General features: G+C 39.4%; 2 protein-coding genes across 2 annotated transcripts; both read right to left on the bottom strand.

Annotated features, from left to right (window-relative positions):
• Positions 1–3,013: 3,013 nt before the first annotated feature.
• klhl40b (kelch-like family member 40b) lies at positions 3,014–6,910 on the bottom strand. The gene is made up of 6 exons (XM_005912293.3): positions 5,489–6,910; positions 5,166–5,326; positions 4,959–5,066; positions 4,641–4,826; positions 4,310–4,459; positions 3,014–4,058 (listed from the first exon to the last, which is right to left on the bottom strand). The coding sequence occupies exons 1-6, from the start codon at positions 6,617–6,619 to the stop codon at positions 3,947–3,949; spliced, it is 1,848 nt and encodes a 615-aa protein (XP_005912355.1). The 5' UTR covers positions 6,620–6,910; the 3' UTR covers positions 3,014–3,946.
• Positions 6,911–7,896: 986 nt separating this feature from the next.
• hhatlb (hedgehog acyltransferase like, b) lies at positions 7,897–15,718 on the bottom strand. Its single transcript, XM_005912294.3, has 12 exons — positions 15,514–15,718; positions 13,497–13,640; positions 12,127–12,194; positions 11,925–12,038; positions 10,783–10,977; positions 10,493–10,702; positions 10,071–10,242; positions 9,714–9,858; positions 9,593–9,628; positions 9,307–9,508; positions 9,072–9,213; positions 7,897–8,997 (listed from the first exon to the last, which is right to left on the bottom strand). Exons 2-12 carry the CDS (start codon positions 13,600–13,602, stop codon positions 8,786–8,788), a joined length of 1,602 nt encoding a protein of 533 aa, XP_005912356.1. The 5' UTR covers positions 13,603–13,640; positions 15,514–15,718; the 3' UTR covers positions 7,897–8,785.
• Between the last annotated feature and the right edge of the window lie 420 nt (positions 15,719–16,138).

Genomic DNA, 16,138 nt, shown 5'->3' with positions numbered 1-16,138 from the left:
CTCGGTAAACTGCACTCCAACCCTTAGATGTACATTAATGTTCATAGTATGTGTCTCGTTATCATCGAAGAAGCATGTAAAAGCTCAAAATTGAGATTTTTCCCACTTCCCTGTTTTAAGAAGCACTAGCCCAAGAGACAACATTGAGATACCGTGGTTACAGGTTGTGTGTTTGCCTTACATATGGAGGGATTTGAATGTTTTTGCGTTATGGATAGTGACAGTAGCTGACAGTAAAGGAGGAAGTATAGTAGTTTATACTACTGATTTATGCACTTTTGTTTTGTGTTTCCAGATACAAGGTGAAAATGGGTAGCAGACATGTATAAATTGAAGTAAATTCCAGCATTAAATTCCTTTTAGGTTTTTTTTAAGGGTTTTTTGTTCAGTGTTGGTCTGAGTTTGTGGTTAGTAAGTTGCACAGGTGTCAGCCCAGAGACTGACCTTAGTTTTGTTTCCCTGAATAACTTTACTTGCTTGTGGTGTGGCACGTGGCACACCGAGGATGACTCTGTGTTATGCGTCAATCTGCTGGTGTTTCTGCATTCTGGGCAGTCTCTTTAATACTGTCCCACTGTTTAACAAGTATCCGTGACTCTTCCTTGAGGGCGCAATCAGTGCAGGCGGTTTCTGACTGGTTTGCTCACTTCCATTATCAAGAGAAATTACTCTTAGGTGTTTCCACTTTGCCTCTGTTGAAGGGACTTAATATGTGACTATTCTTTTTCATTGCATGAGAAAACATAAGGGAAGGACGGAGTTGCCAAATTCAATTACGAGAAAAACTTTTAGTGCACTTTATCCTTCAATCTAGTGGAGATACAGATATAGTAGCAGTTTCCTTGATCCTTCCTTTCCTTAAAATACTTCCTTGCCTTAAAATGGGAAATTATCAAAATGCAGTTATTGACTAAATGTGTCCTTGGCAATGTTCAGTCCTCTGAAGTGAAATTTAAAGAGAAAAGGGACATCAAAAGTGTACCTGTTGTGGAATCAGATCAAGAAACCGGCTGTAAATAAAGGCTTCCAAGCATGCATAGGATAGGAAATCAAAATTCATCATACTGCTCATATTTGAAATGATTTGATGATATTTAAAGCTCAAAATAGTGTATTTGTGCTAAGAATATATTTCTTTTATAACACTTGCACATTGTATCAAATATAGTATAAAGTGGAGGACACAGTAACCAGAGGAATTTGGGTATAAAACTCTAAATTGACTTGTTAATCCTCCTTTGTTTGTTTTTGTGAACTAGTCTTCCTTCAATCCAGCTGCAAAGATAAAGCCCATCTGTGACATCAGAACAAGACTTCAATGAGTTGTAAAGAGGAAATGTATCAGATATGGACATTTATTATCCCAGATATTACCTAAATTGTGAAAAATGAATTAAACAGGCTGTTTTATTATTATCTTTAAGTGTTTTACAGTGAAACGGCAGTAAAGCTACGATTGTTAGACATGAAAAGGGAAATGTTGCACAGTGTGCAGGAGTCCTGTATTCCAGGCAGATTGACTCTATGTATTTTGATTAGCCAAATTCTAATTTACTAAGGCTAGCAGCCAAAGGCTTGTATTAGATTAGGCAAAGGTGGACCTGTCCTTGTCCTTAAATGAAGGTTTGTCAGTGATTAAGTGGGTGCCTAGACACCACGGTGACTGTGCATTCTGCAGTGCACCCAAGGTTGCCACATAGCAAACTGTGAGAGTGGCACTTCGGAGAGTGCTCATGGGATTACTAAGTTAGGTCTCTCTCTCTCTTTTTTTTTTCTTTTGAAAGCTGCTAATGATGAAGTGTGTATCCAAAAGAATTTTATTCTGTGGCCTTCACCTTCAAGAAAAGTGTTGGAAATATTGCTGTCTTATTTTAGAAACTGAAACTCATGATGGATATTGGAGAGAAAGTATTGTGTTTCTTTTTGTTCTTGAGTAAAGAGTTGATTTTCTTTTCTGTTAAATCTGTTAGTGTTTGGGTAAACACATGGAGCCCCAAAACTGACAAATCTAATGATACCAAAAAGTAGCATTGTTAGTGCAATACAAATGAGATTTTAAGAGGTTTCACTTGTTCGAAACCACTCGAATATGGACAAAAGTAATTGACCACACACAAGGTGTAATGTGTAGGTTGCCCAGTACTTCTGTCCCAACAGTCTATATTTGGTTGGGTTCTTAAATTTTTTGATTGAGATGAAGCTAATTACCTCCTGGTTTTCACTAATGCCGCACACATTTCCACTAATTGTGAACAAGAAATTGTCTCAAATTTGTTTACATTTATAGACAAAGGATTCATCTATTGTGGAAAAAAATGACAAGATCTAAAACTTTTTATAAAACTTCAATTTACTTGGTTAAACTTTGAAAAGCTAACATAACAGTCTAAATGCTAGCACAAAAATAGTCTTTTGCGGTCTGTTGTGATGTCAAATGGCAAACTGTAGATTGACTATTACTAAGAAACTTTGTTTTTGAATACCTGTTGGCAAAAGAATAGATTGATTAACACTACTGTATGTAATGCTGGCTGGCATAGTTTCATGATAGCTGCCTAGCTAGCCAACAATCCTTGTGGGCACTGTTTTCAGCTAAGCTAGCCACAAAGCGCTCTAAGTTACTCCACAAGTATTACATGAATTTCAAATTAGTCACTGCCATTAACAAATACTCATCCATATTTATTATATATGCATTAGGAGAATTTAACACATGGTGAGGAAAATGAAACATCAGTAGGTCAAAAAGCCTGAGTGAAGAAAAACGAGCACGTGATTTGGCGAATAGTAACTGCAATAGTAAAATGAGAAAACCACAGAATACCTGACTGAATTAAATAACTTTGTGTTTGTTTTACTGAAAGTTTTATGTGTGTGTGTGTGTGTGTGTGTGTGTGTGTGTGTGTGTGTGTGTGTGTGTGTGTGTGTGTGTGTGTGTGTGATATTCCTCAATTCAAGTTAAAATGAATCTTTTGCTACCTTTTGGCAGTTTGAGGGCTCCATATGAACTAAAAGTGGGAAACAAGTGTCATTTTTGCATGAGAAAGTTTAGTTGTTGTTTTTTTTTTTTTAATATATGTTTTATGGTGGCTTTCCCCTGTTTTTGAGTGAAGCTACATGTGATGGTAACCATAAGCATCAATGCCATAGTCTATTCAAAGCTGTATTATTCACATTCGCATCACATTGCATTTCCCTTACTCATACTGCAGCGGTGTTAAAGAAACCATAATGTGTACTGTTATTTGCTGACTCTCTATAATGTTAACACTACAACTTAGTTAACTCTGGTGTACAAAGCCCATGTGTAGGCAGTAGTCGTCACGTTCAGCTATGATAAAATACTAAAAACAGTACAAGGACAGTAGTGTCTAGAGGTGCTAATAACATTAGACTGTATTTTCTGTCTTTTATTGTATTATTGACTAGTGTTTACTGTCTGTAACACAACAGAGCGTAATGAAATCATTTCAATATTAAACAGTATAGATATATTATTGCAAATTCAGATGTGTCTTTGTGTTTTGTTTTTTATATTACAGTAGTGCTTTTTTTTGGCAACTTTGCTGCCATCTGTTGGGAAATGCTTATATTTTCCAGTCGGATTTAGACACTTTAATATTTTGATTTATTCCACACAGTGCAACAGGTGTCTTTAGGTTACTGACTCTGTAGTTTTAGTCTGAATCAGATTTAAACTTGTAGAAAGACATATATAAAATTATTATAGATCAAAAAGAAACAAAAAACCAAATCCACAGTATTAATTTGTTATAATTAGAAAAGCTACAACAAAAAAATCAAATGCGTAAAATAAAACGGAAGAGAACAATGAACACATTGAGCTGAACATTGATGTCTGTGGCCCTGAACCGTTCTTTGGACTCTGGTACAACAACTGTGAACTAAACAGGTTCATGTTCATAAACGGGGACTGGAGGGAGTTTTACATCTTGGTGAGACGCAAGGTATTCAGTCGCACCCCCAAAACTGAAGCCCCTGAGGCGTACTTGATTTCTTTCAGGATCCCATTCCACTTCTTCTCCATCTCATTATACCTGAGGAGGTTAAGAGACAGTCGTCATTGTTTTTCCCAGGGCTCCTATCTCCCTCATTTGCGTTTAAACTTAAGTAATTATATATCCACTATGAACTGAAGCAGGACGGTGGCATCTTATGTTGGGTTCACTGAGTAACATTTTAAATACTAACACAATTGAGTAAATACTAAATATAATTAAGATTACAGTTGTGCAAAGACAATTTAACAGTAGAAATAACTTTTTTTAAGAAGTCTGTTACGATCTACCTCCAGATGTCGTTCATCTCTTTAGGAAGAACCTCTTCGCTGTCCTCTATAGGCATCATGGCAAAACCTCCAACGGCGTAGAGGGAACCAGCCAACGACACGAGATTCAGGGAGCTACGTTCCTGAGGAAACGGCACAAAGTCTGACCACCTGCACCGCGTTAACACACACACAGAAAAATGTTCAGTTAGATAAACCATTTAGCCACAGTTTTATTACATTTATTATGATGTGTTGTAACTTTACACTGACTGTGTGCTTTACAACAGATAATTAGAAACAAACTAAACTAAAAAATAAAGTAAAAGAAATATAAATATAGGAAACTCACTTGTTGGTAGCGATATCATACACCTCCATAGTGTCTGTCAGGCCGTTGTCAGTGACGCCTCCTGCCACGTATATTTTGTTTTCATGAACGGTGGCTCCACATAAGGAGCGTGCGTGCTTCATGGGCGCGAGCTCCTTCCATTCAAAACGCTTGGCGTCGTAGGCACACATCTTCTTTAGACAGCTCCTTTTTACAAAAGGGACAAAGACTCACAATAGTGACCTCTGAGATAAAGAAAACCCTCCTTTAAATCCTGAAGCCTTTTAGGGTCACACTTTTAATATGAACATTAATATTTTGCTTGAAGCATGTACTCACTTGTTGTCTCCCTTTCCTCCAATCACGTATACAGTGTCATTATGAGATAATGTTGTATGGCCGTAAACTGGGTATGGAATCGGCTCTGACTCGCCCCATTTAAAGGATCTGTGAATGACAAAACACATTATGTAGTTAATTATTAAGGATGACAAACTGAGTGCTTTTCCCCTAAAATTTCATACATGAACTCAAGGCTGTACTCACTGTCTGTCGTATACCAAGACTGAATCCAGCATGTGCTCCTGCTCCTTCAGCTCCTTTCCTCCCAAAACAAAGATGGAGTTCTCAGCCTCGCCCATTCCAAACAGAAAACGGGGAGAAGGCAGGGGAGGCATGCCGAGCCAGTCGGCACTGACCGGGTCGTACTGTGGTCACAGGAGTCAAACATTTGTAAATGTTTACAGTGTACAGAACTACAGTGTAGAAAAATATTTGCACTGAACTATATTTGTATGTGTACCGCATGTAATTGGAAGTTTTTCATCTTCTCTTTTCTTTCTACAAACTTTGTCTTGACGTTCTCCTACCTGCAGGAAGTATGAGCACAGTGGATCATCCTTGTTCTGTTCATCAAAGAATAATCCTCCGGCCACAAAGATCTGGTTCTCCTTGGTCACCAGGCTGGCGTGGTTTTTGGGAATCTGTGTGGAAAGTGATGCCAGAAAGCAGTCGTTCCCCGTTGGGTCGTAGGCCACAGCGCCAGCATCATTAACCATCAGGATCAAGTCTCTGACAAACATCCCAAATCGAAGATTATCATTCAGAATGCTTGGGAGAAGGCCCTCTTCATCATCTTTATCGTCACTCTCTCCATCATTCCCTGCTCCACCATCCTCCTCCTCCTTGCTTTTTCTTTTTTTAACTTCTGGCATTTTCCCAGCGTGGGCATCCTTAACCAGCTGGAGTTTCTGCTGCAACTCGGGGTTAGAGGAGATAAGTTTGTGTTTCTCCACTTTTTCTCTCAGATAGTCCTCATTGACAAGACGCAAACGAATGCAGTCCAACAAATTCGGCAGCTCTTTCTCTCTGGTCTCTTTGTTCCGGGACACCCAGTTCATCAAAGCTTCAAATACCTCCTCTTCTGTCTCTACGTTTAGATTGTCATTTGATAAAATGGCTGCCAGCTCACTGGGAAGCAGCTGGAGGAATTCTTCATCTCTGGAGATGAGCTGAAAGCGCTCGCAGGCATAGTTTCGAGCAGAGATGGCCAATCTGGGACAGTCCAGCATCAAGCCAAGCCTGAAGATAGCCAGACAGTTGCTGAGGCTTAGGCGCTTTTGTAAGAAAGACACACATACAGTGAAAATTGAAGGGATCTGGTACATATTAGCGACAGCAAAGATATCCTGGACATTCTGCTCGGTCACATTGATCTTGGAGGTGTACAGATACTTCACGATGAGCCCCATGACACCTGGCTCCACATCCTCCAGGATAATTTCCCTCTTTTTGCTCTCGTCCAGGTCGGAAAGAAAGATGGAGCGGAAGTATGAGCTGCAGGCACACAGAACGAGCCGGTGGCAGGGAAACTCTTTGTCTTTGATCTTCAGCACACAGTCGACCAGCTTATCGTTCTCCAGCAGGTCATAGAGGCCATCCTGGAGTAGAGTCTGCTGGTACAATCTGGGCTCGTCCGCTGGGTTTATAGGCAGAGCCATCGTTCCTGGCAGAAGGAGTATGAAGAGCCTTTCAGGCGCTAAAGAAATCAAACAAAATGTATCTCCTCTATAACTAAGCTGTTCTAGTTTCTAGCCTGGAAAGAGGATTTAAAAGAGTATTCAGACACACCAGAGACAGCCCACTTCCTCAGCTGTCCTGACCCTTCAACTGAACTCCAACTGGAGGTTTATTTATAGACTGGGTGCTTGGTGTAGAGCAATGGGCTTTATTCTGGAACTTGAAATGTAATATCCATGCTTCCCCTTGTCCCACCTCGAAGTCCACACCGACCCACTCCCAGACAGCTGACACACTGCTTAATGGGAACTGTGTCCAGCATGAGTCATGGCAGACCCTGGAGTACGTGGTTTAGTAGGCTTCTCTGAGGGGGTCATCTTAGCATTTTGTAGCATTACATACATGTGACGATGACTCTGTGGAAAACAGAGGAAACTCTGAAATGACTAATAGATTTATTTTAATACACAGAATGTTTAACATAGTGTTCTTGTTCATTTCAAAGAGACAGTTATAAATAAGGATTTGGCAATATATTTGTTCAGCTGCTCTTTTAGACCAGTCTTTTTGCTAAGCTAACAGTTCTCAGTTTATTGGTGATCTGATAGGCTGCCACTACCACTATGAAAATTATTGTTTTCTAAAGAGCTTAATTAGTTTAAGTGTTGTTAAGAAGCAATTTATTTTATTTGAACAGAACCAAAACACTTTCATTGAAAAAGAAAGGCATGTAATAACCCAGGTAAAATGGGCCATTTAAGGTTTGACTGTCTTAGCTAAAAGCTGTCTTTAAAAGTAAACAGTACTTAACATTTAGCATTTGATGTGATTCGTCTGAGATTGCAAGGATGATGGTTCATTTTGCCACAGAAAACTCCATGGTGAGTGACCTGACTTGTTAAAACTTACTCTTCAATAATAAGGTGAATAAGAACCAAATGAACATCTAGACATTTTGATTCATAATCCATGTTGTGCTGTCCTCTGCCAGAAAAATGCAGATAATTTTCTAAATTAAGCAAATTTGTATGAAAAAACATTTTTAATTACCAGCCCAATTTACCCTCATGTATTAGATAAAATGGGTGATTCATTTCAGGTAAAGTGGGCCACCCTCTGAGTTGAGTTTTTTAGATATTTTTAAAGTTCCCCATTTTAAAAATATTTTGATATATTTCTTATTCTATGTCTTACATTCCATTTTCACATTACACTACCTGAAAAAAAGGATGAAAGAAACATGTTGATATAGAAGTGATAAATGTGACAGACATCAAAAGTGTTTTAAAAATACAACTAGTGGGTAGAGGAAAGGATGAGAGGGGCTTTGGCTGAGTACAGTGGGACATTTTCACTGATCAGCTGAACCATTTTACCCTGAACACTGCTCGTGTCAAAAAACATGGGACAGCTAATGTCTCAAAAGCTGTAGAGGCTCAAACACTCATGTTTTATTGCATCAGTTTAACACAAAAATATTAAAAACATTTCAGGTAATCATGAAAACACAGTTAAATGTCACACATATTTTTTTCTTAGTGATTTGCCAAAATTACCTGGTAAATTTACCCTAACAAAAAAAGGGAACCTCCGCCGTTTGATGTTATTAAATCCATTTTATTGCCTTGTTCTGGTCAGAGCAGTGATTCACCACAGGTGTCTGTAGCACTCCCTCCCAACAGTATTCAAAGTGTTTTCCATGTGGAAGCAGCAAACAGGATTCAGTGACAAAGTGCTGATGTAATGCAACAGAAATGGCTCACGGTACTATGACAAGCCTCAACACTGACTCATGTAGTGTAAAAAGCACAAGCAGTTTCATCGGAGAGAACAAAAACCTGCATAAACACACAAAGTACAAATGTTTTCACTAATCTTTACTTTTGCTCTAGACCAATCACAGTCCCGACAATGTAGTTTTATTGTTAGTCCTGGTTAGTATACAGGTGAACTTCACAATATGTTACAGTAAATATTCATTTACTGTAATTTTTTTTCATTAAGTTTTAAATTCTCCCTTAGGTAAAAATACTTAAAATTTTATTTACAGCGAGCTTGTCTGCATCCATTCAAACTCATAATACTGTTAGCATTTGGACAGAACTCACAATTTTCATCATTGTAACCATTCGTTAAAAATTAAATATCTACTCTGCTTTTTCTTTGCTGGGATCTGTGACCGGCTGAGCAGCAGTGGGTGCAGTTGCAGAGGTGGTAGGACTGGTGGCAGCGTTTGGAGGCGGTGCCGGTGGGAGTGGATCGGGATCGTCTATGAGTGCCTGTCTCCTCTCTTGCTCCTTGATCACTTGAATCAGACAGTAGGTCACAAACATGACGATGATGGTGGTTATGGGGAAGCCTGGGAAGGTAATTCCTTGTTAATAAGCTGGTAAGAAATGGCAAAGTTGCCTCATAATTAACAACCAAAATCACCTTTTAGAAGCAGCCGTTTGGCAACCAACTTTGCAAAGTCCAAACTGTTCAAGGCCAGAACGTTGTACAACACAATGCTCCAGAAGTTAAAAGTGTTGAAGATGGCTCTGATGCGCCGAGACATCGCTTCTGACATTGCCATCTGCAAATCATATTTATATACAACATGCACATTAAATCCCTTATCCTTTATAAACTGCTTATTGATGTGTACAAACAAACTCATCTAACCAACCTCAAAAGAGCTAAATGGCTCCACGGAGAAGAATTTGCCTGTCCACAGCTCAAAGTTGAGACCAAAACAGTTCAGGAAAGCCCAGACCAGGACCACCTGACAGGGTCCCAACCAGAGGATGGTGATGCCGAAGGTGCACAGTGTAGCCACAAGCTCCTCCACCACGTTCTCGTGCTTTCCACCCAGGTAATTATACACATACCTGTGGATTAGAGCTTCATCAGAACCTTTGCTTTTCAAATGATTAACATGACTTTAATATTGGTGGCCTTTTGGAGACACTCACTTGCACAGCCAATCGTTGATCCCTCTGTCGAAGTGACTACAAAACAAAATCAGCTTTAGTACTATAGAATTATACCACATGTACGCCTGGAACCACTCACATGTGTTCAAGCCTCACTCACGTTTCAGCAAACACATAGAGCATGGTGATGCATTTTGGTGGTTTAGGAGGGTCAAGGTGATCCAGTCTGGATACCGTGTTGATGACTCCAAACATCACAGCTGCTTTCACCCAGTCATACACCAGGTTAAAGTAAGCCAGCCCCACTGGAAACAATGCAGTGACATCAGTTCTGCTGCAAGTTTCCTTTCATCTCAAATAATTGAAATTAAAACTGGAAATTTTTCATGTTAATGTTTGTTTGCATAAAGTCAAAGCTTTTAATTATATGTTAATGTTCAGTCTTCATTTGTGCTTTTTTTGCATGCCGTTGGGTTTAAAAATATTAAAACGGGAATTTTCGTGAAGTGGCACAGACCTAGAGCCCAGTCAGACAGGTGCTTCATCAGCTTCAAGTCAGTGGGGATGGTGAGGATGTACATGAAGTGGAAAAGGATGTCCACTACAATGATGACGATAAGGTGGATCACACCGTGCAGGTTGATATTCCACATCTCCCGCTCTTTCCTGGTAAGGTCACACCTGTTGACCTGCAGAGGGCAGCAAACACACGTCACAACTACGGAGAAAGCCAGAAACTTTCAGCCTCTGCAGACAACAGGCCCTGTTATTTAGGGATATTTTAAACGTCAGATTTTTTTTTACTGATGGTTTTACTGATTGTGTGTTCTAAATATCTTCATGAACAGTAAAGTAAAGTAAAAGAAACCATCAATTTTAGGTCACACGATCCTTATACTTAATAATTTTGTAACTTGTAAAGAATCAAATTCAACTTACTTGAACATAAAATTTATCAAAAGTCATGATAGGCCCGAAATAGAAGAAAGGGAGGTAGAAGTTGTACTTGAGCAGCTCCAAGATGTTGTAGTTGCCATCTTTTCTTTCACAGTTCTCCAGAGCAAAACTCATACAACGCATGATTGTAAACCCACATCCTCCATAGAAGAAAACAGGACGCAACTCAAAGTCCCCTTCCACAAAACCTGCCTGTTTAGAGAAGACATGGGGAATCGACCATGAGAAATGTATAGACAATACACTGAGGTGTTTGGGTGCCAGCAGCTTACCTGCCAGGAAATGAAGGGTTCACACTTGAATGTAGCCAGCGTACAAAGACCAGTGACGAAGCAAAGCCAGCGGATTTTCACTAAAGAGATGCTGTAGAGCAGGATACAGTGGGAGAGGATGAGGGTGACATAGGTCCAGCCCATGCTGGTCCACACAGCAAGCAGGCCGTACACCATATATACCAAGGACCGATACTGTGGGACAGAAAAATGGTGTCACCCTTGTGGTTTAAAAGTTTTCATACATTCATCATGGGCATGAATATCATCTTTAACGAGTGAATGATACATACAGGGTCACTTAAATCTTTGAAGGTTCTACAGTGTTTTTTAACTTGATGAACCCAAGAGATATAAACTTGCTCCAAAATCAACATCCTCTAGCTCAACTGAAATTTACAGCAGCCCACATGGACAAGCCAAATATCTCATGGAGAATATTTTTTATGCTCAAATAAGAAAAAGATTGAGCAATTATAACACATATACAAGAGGTATGTTAGGACGAGTAAAGTTGAGGCTTTCAAACCGAAGAACAATGTCCCAAGTGTCAAGCATGGTGGTGGCAACATCATGCTCTGGGGCTGTTGTGGTGCCACTGGTACTGATACATTGCACAAAGTGGACGGAACAATGAAGACTGAGGACAACCTCCAAGTTTTTAACCTTCACCTCAACAACCAAACGGTTAAAACTTAGAAGCAACTGTGTTTTATAATGGCTAAAGCAGGCTAACATTAAGCTTCTGGACTGGCCTTCCCAAGGGGTTGACCTCAACCCTACTGAAAAAGTTTTAGACCACACTTAAAAGGCAGGTTCATGCAAGGAAATCAGACGATTTAAATGAACTCTTGTGCACCCAGTTCTTGTTTTTAAGGTCATTAAAGATGTATGGTGTTAGATCATACCACCCTGGGAAAAGAGCAGCTAAAAAAAACAAAAAAACAAATAAAAGCTCAGCTGTGACAAAGAAGATTTTGAGGTTGCCAGATAATGGTGAGAAATAAACTTGGGTTCATTGCAGTTCAGTGCTTCACTCAGATTATTAACACTAGCAGTAAATATTGGATCTGTCCTATACTACATTAATCCGCCTACAGAAGCTCAATGAAAACAATCCATCAATCTGTCAGGAGAAGCACCTGTGGAGCCAGCATGGAGCAGATCTTGGCAAACAGCACATGACCAGAGAGCGCAAATATGATGTGGTCTCTAAAGGTGGAAAACCACATCAGCCACTCGAAATCTGCAGTTTCCTGTAGACCAGCGAGGACAAATACATTAGAAATATGAGAACACTTCTGCAAACAAATGATGACAAATGAGCTGCATTCATTTTCTTACCATTTTCCTCCCAAAGTAGTACCATCCTGGCTTCACGCTGGTTTTGAAAGTCTTTCTGTTTGCACTGGCTAACAATGGGACAATTGGGGAAGGGGGGATACAACATTTTATAGTTTGGTACAGAAGCCAAGTGTTTCTGTGCACCGTGTTTTCTTTTCTTGCCCTTGAGTGCAAATGACAAACCTTTGCTAGATTGACAGTGAAACAAATGTAGGCCAAACAGAGGGACTATTTTCTTCTTGTGCTCGGTGGTATTAATACCGACACCTGTTCTCCTCAGCGTGGTCTACATAGCTCAGACTCCTCAACCTTACACTGTGACACTTCCCCCATATGTATACTTCACAGTGTATTGTCTGTACGTGACTGTGCTACAGTCTCAGATGAACTTTGCATTCGAGGAATCTAATGTATGCAGATCAGGAAAAAGAGGAAAATAATTTAGTCAAGCTTTGTTTTAGTCCTTTTTATGATTTAAATTGCAAGATAATTTGTTTATAAAGTATAGATAGTCTAGGATAGAGTCACGGAATTAATATATGATTAACTAGTACTTCATAGGTATTTCTATGCTATAAATATAAATAGATATCCTTTAAACAAAATGGTCTTCTTAGTAGTTTTCTGTCACCTAGTCCTGTGCATGTTCATCATATTCTCTACACGTTTAGTTGTTGGTCACCTCTGGCTCAAAAATCACATCATTCAAGAAATACATGTGACCAACAAGCAAGCAGAGGGAACTAACCAGGAGCTAGATGCAGGTCTCTGGCGTGTGGCATCGACCGACAGGTCCACCTGGACTTTCCAGTTTACCTGGGAAGAGTACTCACCCAACTCTAACACTACACTGGTCCTTTTGAAGTTGAGGTTCTGATTAACTCTGTGTGTGTCTGTCTTAAGCTACCCCAGAATATGAGAATCGACAGCATGTGGAACGTTGCACATATTCCAGTCGAAACCCACTTAGTCCAGTCTGTTGTACCCCCTTCCAACCCCCCTCCAACCATCTGGGTCATTGATGGACAGCTTCCCTACACAGTTAGTAGCATTTTGGATGCTTCTGTGCAGAAACTCTTGAGAGAAATTTGCAAAATTTGTTTAAAGAGATTCCTGTGGGAAAAATTAAGCTGTGGACTTACCTGTTAACCTGACATCAGACCTCGTTGTGTTAAAGCTTTCAGATACAATTCCTGGTATTTCATTGTTGTAAATAAACCTGTGAACTTTTAACTCAGAGTCCTAAGTTGGAATCCACCTGCACCACCAGTTAGGACAGTTTTCATTATAAATGACCAAATACAGTAGGCTTAATATTCGGATGCTCTTTTTCTGTGTGCATGTGTGTCAGTGTGTTAACTCATACTCACAACTGGACACCTCAAAGATCCAGCTAGTGGCCCAGAACATGGCCAGACACAAAACAGTGTTGTAGAAATAAATCTCATACTTGGGAAGAGCAGCTTTGAGCCCCATGGCGATGCAGTCAGGACAGCACGGAGCTCCGGAGGCTCCTGAATATAAACCACAGAGAAGTCAGAGTACTTTAATCTGTCTGTCACACCTAAAACAGGCGGTGCCAAATAGCATTCCTGAGTTATCCTGCCTACAGTAAGACACATATGCCAGAGGTTCATCCCCTTTCCCCTGATGTTATCTTTTATTTTGGGGATCCTTTGGATCCCAGTCACTGCTGTACTACAGGAAGGGTGGCACATTATTCTTCATGAACAGCTGTAATCCTAAAAATAAACTGAGCCTCACAAAAAGTGAGCAGTATTTGTATGAGGGCATTTATTACATTATTTTGCATAACCCAACTAAAATAGACCTCTAATCCATCGCTGATTCTAAATTTAGGTAACTGTCATCCGTGAACTTTCTGTGACACATTATCAGAGATGGAAAGTAACAAAAGCCATTTGCTTCCTCTTAACCTGTGACTATCACAGAGGACTTTCCACATTTTTACTGTACTTATCTTTGCACATTTATCAAATGGATTAATAACTGCTAGTTTTAAAGATTATTAGTCCAGCTGTCAACGAAGTTTCCACATCTGTTATTCAAAGGAAAGCAGAGCAGTAGGATTTTTTATTTTATTTTTTAACACCTCAGAGTAAAAAACCATCAGTGTTGCTATTAGATCACTCTTACTAACACATCAGATTTTAAATAGTACTTTTAAAATGGTATGTTGTTTTTTCTGGTTTATTTACACTTAGGTAGTTTAAATTGAGCAATTCTTAAGCTTTTTGGGACCAGGAACCACTTATAGGATTGCAGTTTTTGACTTAACCGATGATTTACTCAAGGATTTCTCTATGCTCACAAGCTAGCCAGCTGGCTAATAAGGTAAGCTGTGTATAGCAGCAGTGGCTGATTGCACCCTGAGATCTACGAATGACTTCATGACATGATTGGTCACGATGCTGTTGTATCAGAGTTTCTAATAGTCCAGTGATAACATGGGAAGAATTAAGTCACATGACATGCTGGTTTTACTGGCATAAATTAATCACACTTTTCATAGTCGCCATGTTGAGAGGGGTGGAGCTGACAGAGGAACTGAGAGACACTGAAATACCATAGGGGTCATGACTTTTCTGTTATATGGGAGGCCTGCCCTAAAACATATTGTATCATTATTATTTTTATTATTGTTAATATTATTATTAGTAGTATTTTGACTCTAATAGGTACCAGAATTTGCTTTAGTAAGACTAGAAACTAGCAACTAAGGAACAGTCAGTCAGCTATAGCAAAAAATCAGTTAAACCTAAATGAACTGTATTAGTAGGCCTGGTCGGATAGTTTAATATTTGACGGTTAAACGTATCTTACAAGATCATATTTGATTTGATTTGCATCTGCATAATTCACTATAAGCATGCCCTCCTATTGTGCCAAAGAGTGGTTCTTTTCACTATTTATCTTTTGCTTTGTGGATTCTGATGCATCTTCTTTGGTACAATAAGAACCTGCTTTCTCCTCCTTATTTAATATATTCTGTTCCAAAAACCTTGCTGTATAATGCCTGATTTTAAGATTCAATTATTTAAGAATATTGTTTCTTTGACTTGTTTGACACATTTATCATAAAAAGGTGGAGGGTAAACTGACCGATTAGAATTTAAAGTGCAGCTGCTGCTATTTTTAACTAAACGATTTCTCTCTGATGAATTGCAGCTTAGGCTTGCACACAATGAAACAGCTCCGTGTTGCTAGAAGAGAAAAATCAAACTCAGCTAAATGAAGCAACAATGAACTACAGTAAAACCCCTTCCTGCTTTCTCTTCACAGTGTCTGAATGAGATGCATGCTGTTGAAATGCCACACGGTCATGCACTTCAGTTTGTCCTCCACACCACCTGTTGTGATACTGACCTTGATCGCAGTAAGCCCAAAGTAGTTGTTAAAGAAAATTCAGATTGTTTCAAAGGCACTTTAAAATGTCACATAAAAAAAGAACATGGAAGGAAAGGTAAAGTTTTGCATCTGCTGTGCTTCCACAGAGTGCAGGTCAAGCTGCAGGTCCCTCCGACTCCCTGAGAGGGAGCTGCCACCAGTTAAAGGTGACATGATGTATTTGTACTTTGTCCACTGACACAGAGGGGGCGGAACGGGAGGACTGCTAAAACAGTATAATAGACTATGTGCCACGCAACATTGGACATCTATTCAGGTCTCCTATATTTGCTAATAAGCAGCAAATAGTTAGCAAAACTCACTCAAGCCATATGTCGATATTTTCACATTTAATACTGAAAAGTCTGAAGTTGAAGCCCTCATTATATTTACATAGATACATGTACTCATGTCTGCATTGCGTCACACTGCTTAACATAACATACTTTGAAGATTTGAGGAACTATTTTTACTGTCAAAAGAAAAAAGACCCAGATATTTTATCTGTAAAAAATTTTCCATTCTACATGTTGCCAGGTCTGTTTTGGGATGGTCTAAGCCTCCTGCAAATTTGAGCAGCCTGAAGCTCCGTGTCTCAGATTCT

This window comes from Haplochromis burtoni, unplaced genomic scaffold (assembly GCF_018398535.1).
Source record: "Haplochromis burtoni strain Fernald_Lab_line unplaced genomic scaffold, NCSU_Asbu1 Contig_1, whole genome shotgun sequence".
Taxonomy (NCBI): domain Eukaryota; kingdom Metazoa; phylum Chordata; class Actinopteri; order Cichliformes; family Cichlidae; genus Haplochromis; species Haplochromis burtoni.
Note: the sequence above shows the minus strand (reverse complement) of the source record. Positions and strands in the feature narration are given on the sequence as shown.

Coding starts and splice junctions, on each gene's coding strand:
- hhatlb (XM_005912294.3), bottom strand. CDS start 13,602: ATGGGGCTCAAAGCTGCTCTTCCCAAGTATGAGATTTATTTCTACAAC. Junction 10,243..10,492: donor TTGATAAATTTTATGTTCAA/GTAAGTTGAATT, acceptor TGCCCTCTGCAG/GTCAACAGGTGTGACCTTAC. Junction 9,859..10,070: donor CCTGTCTGACTGGGCTCTAG/GTCTGTGCCACT, acceptor CATTGTTTCCAG/TGGGGCTGGCTTACTTTAAC.
- klhl40b (XM_005912293.3), bottom strand. CDS start 6,619: ATGGCTCTGCCTATAAACCCAGCGGACGAGCCCAGATTGTACCAGCAG. Junction 5,067..5,165: donor GTCTTGGTATACGACAGACA/GTGAGTACAGCC, acceptor TGTCATTCACAG/ATCCTTTAAATGGGGCGAGT. Junction 4,460..4,640: donor TATGATATCGCTACCAACAA/GTGAGTTTCCTA, acceptor AACGCGGTGCAG/GTGGTCAGACTTTGTGCCGT.